The 7,379-nt window shown below is 45.0% G+C and overlaps 1 protein-coding gene across 1 annotated transcript; it reads right to left on the reverse strand.

The window, feature by feature from the left end:
• LOC8058655 (probable F-box protein At2g36090) lies at window positions 5,587-6,991 on the reverse strand. Its single transcript, XM_002453895.2, has one exon. It carries the CDS (start codon window positions 6,812-6,814, stop codon window positions 5,873-5,875), a length of 942 nt encoding a protein of 313 aa, XP_002453940.1. The 5' UTR covers window positions 6,815-6,991; the 3' UTR covers window positions 5,587-5,872.

Raw genomic sequence — 7,379 nt, forward strand, 5'->3', positions numbered from 1 at the left:
TGAGCACACTCGTCAACTGTGCTGCCTCTCTGCCTACTTATCTGGCTGCATGTAGCAGCTCGCAACCTGCAGCTATTCAATACCTGATACCTTTTTTTAGAATATCTCTACGTTATATGCTAACTGGGATGTATTCTACTACTTGTTATTATGGTGAGACGAATGTCTGCGCACTTAATTGATGAACAAATTTCCATTTGAAACCAGTATTGTTAGGGCACTCACAATGCAAGACTCTATCACAGAGTCCAAGACATTTAATTACATATTATTTATGATATTTTGCTGATGTGGCATCATATTTATTGAAGAAAGAGGTAGAAAAAATAAGACTCCAAGTCTTATTTAGACTCCAAATCCACATTGTTTGAGGTAATAAATAACTTTAAACTCTATGATAGAGTCTGCATTGTGAGTGCCCTTAGGGCACTCCAAATGCAAGACTTTATCACAGAGTCCAAGACAATTAATTACATATTATTTATGGTATTTTGCTGATGTGGCAGCATATTTATTGAAGAAAGAGGTAGAAAAAATAAGACTCTAAGGGCACTCACAATGCAAGACTCTATCACAGAGTCCAAGACAATTAATTACATATTATTTATGGTGTTTTGCTGATGTGGCAGCATATTTATTGAAGAAAGAGGTAGAAAAAAATAAGACTCCAAGTCTTATTTAGACTCTAAGTCCACATTGTTCGAGGTAATAAATAACTTTAGACTCTATGATAAAGTCTGCATTGCGAGTGCCCTAAGTACACATTGTTCGAGGTAATAAATAACTTTAGACTTCATGATAAAATCTGCATTGTGAGTGTCCTTATGCATGTATAGGTTGCCCAACATGTTTACTGTCTTACTGACCAAGAGAAAGAGGCTTTGTTGCGAATAGGGCCTCTAGTCCAGTGTCTAGTGGGATGCTACCCATCAGGTATTAAACTCTGGTGATCATATTTTTCCAAAAATCAGTACATACACGCGTGGGCAGTAGTGGAGTGTGTGGCGTTCAAATTGTACCTAATAAAAAACAAAGGAACTCGCTTTGTTATGCCTGCATAGGTTTGTCATGGTGATGGGCCTCAATGCTGGGCTACTGGGCTGAACCTTATGGGCTGTGGTTGAGACCCTTTGCTGGGAAGGAGCAAGGTGTGGATGAACACATTCAGGCAGCACGTGAACAGGCATCAAACAGAAATACAGAAAGTCGTCTTCCACCTCCGTCGGCCTGCTGTTCTTGCTCCTCTACCCTGATTTCCTGCTCTTCCCATTCTAATCTCTCTGGTTCTTATCAATTTGCACCAAGTACTCTTGTACATGCTATTCAGTACTGATGCCTTGTTTAGTTCGCGAAAATTTTTAGGTTTGGTTACTTAGTATTTTCGTTTGTATTTGATAATTATTGTCCAATCATAGACTAACTGACTCAAAAGATTCGTCTCACAAATTACACTGAACAATTAGTTATTTTTTATCTATATTTAATGCTCCATGCATACGTCCGAAGATTCGATGTGATGGAGAATCTTGAAATTTTTTGGAAACTAAACAAGGTTACGCCCAAAATCCAAAAACTTTTCAAGATTCTCCGTCATATTGAATTTTGCAGCACATGCATAGAGCATTAAAAATAGATAAAAATAACTAATTACACAATTACCTATAATTTGAAGACGATTTTTTAAGCCTACTTAGCTCATAGTTGGACAATAATTATCAAATATAAACGAAAGTGCTACAGGATCTAAATCTAAAAATTTTTTGGATCTAAACAAGACCTAAAGTATCATGACAAGGTTGCCCAACACGTACTGGCCGATCAAGCCTGTTCGTTGGTGTGAAAAATCATAGCTGAAAGTAGTATTCGCTATAAGACAAGCGAACGGAAGAGGCCGTGCAAGAGCAATGATCAGTTTGGAGAATTTCTGCATCGGCCAGGAGGTTTTGTTCCCATTTTCCCAATTCCCATGCTTTGAACTTTGAAGCTACACATACTCTGTTACACGTTCGGTCTGAAAGAGCCTCGCAGCGCAGGGCGGGGTATAACGTATAATACTTGCACCTTGACACTACCAGGATTGTTAAATAGAAATACTACAATACTAGTCTACTTTGACCATGATGCCGAATTGACTGTCCGGACCCTTTCAGGTCAGCAAATCAACTGTGTCCACCAAATAAGGTCAGTTCTTGTGGCTGGCGCCCTTTGTTTCATCATCAGGTCTCGCAAGAAGCACACGCTTTGAGCTGGATTTAGGTGGGCATTTGGATAGTGTATATGTGTAATGGACAAGTTTTTTTTTTTTTTTTTTGCGTGAAGTTGGTAGAGTAATTTCCTCGACAACCAAAAAAAAAAGTTGGTAGAGTAATCGCAGCACGGTTGGTCTAGTTTGGAGATAAGCAACGGGAGAACCCCAGCCTTTGGAATTACAACTGTGCTTGACCGGTGCAACGTCGTTGACAGCTCGTGTAGTCGAGTGACTCCAAGTCACAGGTCGCACAGCACTCCAAGGGGGGGCAACGCGATTGTGATTTGGCAGCACAGCCGAGCCAATGCTTATATACATCTGTCAACAGATTTATATAACCTATATATTTTCCAAATTTGTTAGCTGTAAAATCAACGCTGTTGATCTCTTCCTCTAAGCCTTATCCCTTTCCGCGTTGCAGCTGACTCCAACTCGAAGCTCCTGTCCCTCGTCAATGCCTCTGAGATCAGGGCACGACAGTGGCAAAGCTAGACTTTTTGAAGCCCGATCAATTTTTATTTTGTACAAAAAATTTAACTTTTTTTTAGAAAAAAAAAGCTTTACTCTGATCTCTACATAAGTTATAAGTTATGCACTCAATCAAAGTTTAAAACGAATCAGAAATCTGATAAAGAACAAGCTCTCAAAAAGCTTGGAAGAAATAAAAATAAACTATGCAGTAAGCCTATTCGAAAACGGCCACCCATGTTTGGCGAAGATCTCCAATTACGCTAGTGTCTCTATGATACGACTTGCCCACTTCAAAATTGGTCGGTCATAGTTCTTCTATAAGATGGACCAGATTAGAAATAGTGTTCCTATTTAGTATAAGTAAAATTATTTTCTTTTATAGTTTGGCAATGAACCTAGACAAGCCAGGCAGGGTCGTTGGTGTTGAGCCTCACTTGGAAGAGAGAAATTGCAAAAGTAGAGGGTTGAGATTTTTGCTCTTTGAATCTTTGAAGAGTTAGGTTCTTAGGTAAGTTTATGACATCCTAATGTCTTTTAGAAGTTTACTCTTACATTTTTTTTCACTAATTTCTGCTCTCATCCAGAGAGGTATTGTTGTCAATTTTTCCATTTTTTTTAGTAATTTTGACCGAGTTACTGATTTTTCCTAACTTAATCGTATGTAGTAGGTTCACGTCAATTTATTGTTACTCCGTCAATATTTCTCTCTCCGCGAATGTACAAAGTTTTTAGATACAAGTCTAGATCTAGACCAATTTGTACCGAATTTTTAGTTAATTTCCTTCAGTAGTTATATGTGAATACTATTTGATGGCGAGTTCAATAAAATTGATTAGATGCTGGTGATTTCTTTTCATTACTAAAATTTAGATAGTTTTGAACAAAACTCAAGCATATATTGTCTTGTCTCGTAATAAATAAATTTCCTCGTGCCTTGATTAGCGAGGATATTGCATAGAGCACCAATAATACGGAAAGCCTTTATCACGGCATCCACTAAACTTTTGCTGGACAGTGGACAGTGGATACCGGATATATACTACTATATATATCTTGCGCAAAAGTAAGAGCCAAAAATTCACTGGCTAAACCCTCAACAAGTGAGCAAGCATTCTAGCTTACCACATCATTTTAATTAAATTGAGCATAAGAGACAAGCACTCCAACAATTTTAATACTTTAGATAAGTTTATATAATTTGGGTGAAACATTGTAACATATCAATAAAGATCTAAGAGCATCTCCAAGGGCTTTGCAAACAAACTTTGCATTGCCCTATTTGCAAAAAAGAGTAGAAAATACCCCTTCAATGGTTTTGCAAATAAGGTTTGCAATTTGTTAACTTTACAAATAGATAGAGGTTGAGGCTTTGCATATATACAAACCTTCCCACCACTTTGCATCTACAATTTCGGCCTTCCACGTCGGACTCCGTCCCCCCCCACCCCGCGTGATTTCTCTACGCCCGTCCGCCCTCCTTGCCACGCGCGCCCGCCCTCCAGCTGCTGTGCGTGCCACGGCGCGGGAACGGAGGTGGACCTTCCCTCGCGGGGACCTTCCCTCGGAGGAGGACGGAGGTGGACGGAGCCGAACTGACGCGAACGACGAACGCGGCCTGGGCTGGGCGGCGACTGACGCGAAGACCTGGGCTGGGCGGCAACTGGCGGCGACTGGCACGCACGACGTACGCCAAAATGGCGCGAAGGGAAAAAACGCGCGGGCGCGATCGGTGAAAAAAAATTCAGGGGTGAGGTCCACACTTTGGGTTTGCCAAGTCTAAATGCAAAGTCCCTTGGAGTTGAACTATTTTTAGACTTTGCAAATGAGTTTAGGACTTTGCAAATAACACCAGATGCAAAATTCATTTGCAAAATGCCTTGGAGATGCTCTAAGCACTCTATTTTTAATATAAAACAATACAACATGGTAGAGATTTTATAGTATTTTAAATGGTACTCACTCTATATTTGACAAGTAAATTTAGAGCATAAAACTTACATCAATAGATTTATGTTCAAGTGCCTTTGAGATGATATTAATGTGTTTAACAATTGACTACTCCTTCTATATCTATAAAGAAAGTTATTTAGGACAACGACATAGTCTCCAAAAACTAACTTTTACCCCTTGTTTTTATAAAAATATTTATCAAAAAGTGGTATAGTATTTTTCAAGATAAATTTATTTCTATGGTTTTCATATTTTCAAACTTAACAACTTAAAAGTTATTCATAATTTATATTCCCAACGTTTGACTTAAACCTTGGCCAAAACGACTTTCTTTATAGGTATGGAGGGAGTACATATTATATTATAAGAAAAAATAAGAGTTAAAATCTACTCTATATGACTTTTCCTCCCGTCAAATACAATTAATTAACATTTGCAAAGGAGGGAGTATTGCATTAGAAAAAACGAATAATTATTGTACGTACTAAATCTATCTTATTTTTACAAATTAAGTAACGCATATAAGATTATAGGCAGTGCTGAAACACGTTGATGAGCTAGTATAAAAAAATGATAAAATAACCAGAAATAATAATGGTTGACGTAGAACTCCTAAAGAACGGCACAGTCTACTGTCAAATTGGACGTTTCGTTTTGAAAAGGTCATGTTGAACGCGGGAAGGGTAATGCTTACACGTTGACTCGTCGTCGGGAAAGCGAAATAGCACTGACGGTGACGGTGATGCAGTATTGACTGTGCGATCTTTTCTTTTCCCTGCCACGACTGATCAACAGACCGGGAATCTTTGGATCTGTACGTGTGCCCCCGACAAGTCTGAGATTTTGTGTTTCAAGCTTCACAGGTTTGTGGTTTCAGATCAGATCTCTAGAACGTTTGGATTTCATCGAAATTCGTAAGAATCAAAATAGTCCCCACATGACTGTAGAGAACATGTATAAAATTTCAAAAAGAAGAGACAGACAGATAGAGTTACATGTTTTCCTCTCTTTGGTTTCACTGGAAAATTTGTTGTACATGCTGTATCACCAAATTTAGCACTGTACTGTACCTAATAAATAAAATAGCAACCAAATTGAAAGAAAGAAAGAAAGAGAACTCTCCCGGCCAGAGGTATTCACATGATGCTAAGAACTCCTAAATAAATAACGTTGAGGATGAGAATGCATCGTGCATCGTCAGCTCTACCGGAGCACGACGGTGGCGATGAAGCTGAGAACGGCGACGGCGCTGACGGCGGAGCAGCAGAGATCGACGAGCACCTCCTTCCTAGCCTTGGACTCCTTCCTGCCCCTCTTGCTCCTCACGAAGTCCTCGTACCTCCGCTTGGCCGTCTCCACCTGCTCCTCCTCCGCTCCTTTCCTCGGCCCCGCCATGGCCGCCGCGAGCAGCCGCAGGGTGCCTTCGCCGCTGACGGCCGCGCCGTCGGCGTCCTCGACGGTGAGGCTGATCTCCCGGACGTGCCCGGTCTCCTGGGAGCAGGTGACGGTGGCCTCGAACTTGCAGCCGCCGAGCACGACCGCGTAGCGCACCAGCGTGTCGCCCGTGTACCAGTGCCTGTCCACGGCGACGGGGCGGCGGCTGGACACGTTCACCGCGCGCCCGCTGCTGGGGTCGATCACCACCCAGCTCAGCTCCAGCTCCGCCGGGGCATGCGCAGGCACGGCCACGGCGGCGTGGCTCTTGCACTCCACGGCGTCGACGCAGAACGGCGAGGTGAGGAACCACGAGGAGGAGGTGGAGGTCTCCACGACGCGGGAGAGCAGTGGCTCCCCGCGGTGGTAGACGTCCACGGCGGAGACGAGCTCGCTGGTGACGGGGACGGGGAGCAGCTCAGCCGAGGAGGCATCGCACGGGAACGGGAAGGCGTCGGCGAAGAGGCGCTGCGGAGAGACGGCGGAGGAGGAGGAGAGGAGGAGGTCCGGTCGCGCGGCCAGCGACGGCCAGCGCGCGTGGCAGAGCGCGCGCCACGTCTCCGGGTCCGCGGCGAGCGCCCGGAGTCCCGCGGTGGCGCAGCTGGCGGCGGCCAGGGACGGCCCGTCGAGTCGGCGCAGCGCGCAGGCCAGCACGTCGGCGGGAAGGTCCTCCACGGTGGTGCTCCTTCTCGCCATGTTCTGGGCCACCATCGAGCACGTCGGCGGGGACGAAGCAGGTCCTCCTCCACGGTACGGTGGTGCAAAGCAGAAGCAAAAGCTCGACGGGGTCGAGTGACTCCACTCCAAGTCACAGGTCGCTCCGTCCTCCAGGTCCAGTCCAGGCTAGTGCTAGTGACAAAGCAGGAACGGGATGGCAGCCGCAGCGAGATGCTTTGGTCCTTTTAATAGGGCTAGTGGCTGGCTACGATAGGATACCGTGCGACAGCGTCGTGCCGTGCCGTTGCTATCGGGCGAATGGCCCTTCGCGAAGAAGGCGACGACGTGACAAACCCCTCACGGGCCGGGTCCGTCCGGCCGCGGCGTGAGCGAGACGGGCGCGTAAACGCTTTGGCCTCCATCGTGCGGTGCCGGCCGTGCGGGGAACGCACGCACTCGCAGTCGCAGCGCGCCTGTGCCGCCTCGGCGGGGACGGCGTGCTCCCGTGCCGTGTGGGCAACACAGCCGTCTCACCGCCCGGCCGGTTCCAATCCACGTTTTCTGCCTGTGCGCGCAACGGCGGCCGGGCTTCGTGCTCCGCGAACGAAGCAGTCGGGCA

Source organism: Sorghum bicolor, chromosome 4, assembly GCF_000003195.3.
Source record: "Sorghum bicolor cultivar BTx623 chromosome 4, Sorghum_bicolor_NCBIv3, whole genome shotgun sequence".
NCBI lineage: Eukaryota > Viridiplantae > Streptophyta > Magnoliopsida > Poales > Poaceae > Sorghum > Sorghum bicolor.

Coding starts and splice junctions, on each gene's coding strand:
- LOC8058655 (XM_002453895.2), bottom strand. CDS start 6,814: ATGGTGGCCCAGAACATGGCGAGAAGGAGCACCACCGTGGAGGACCTT.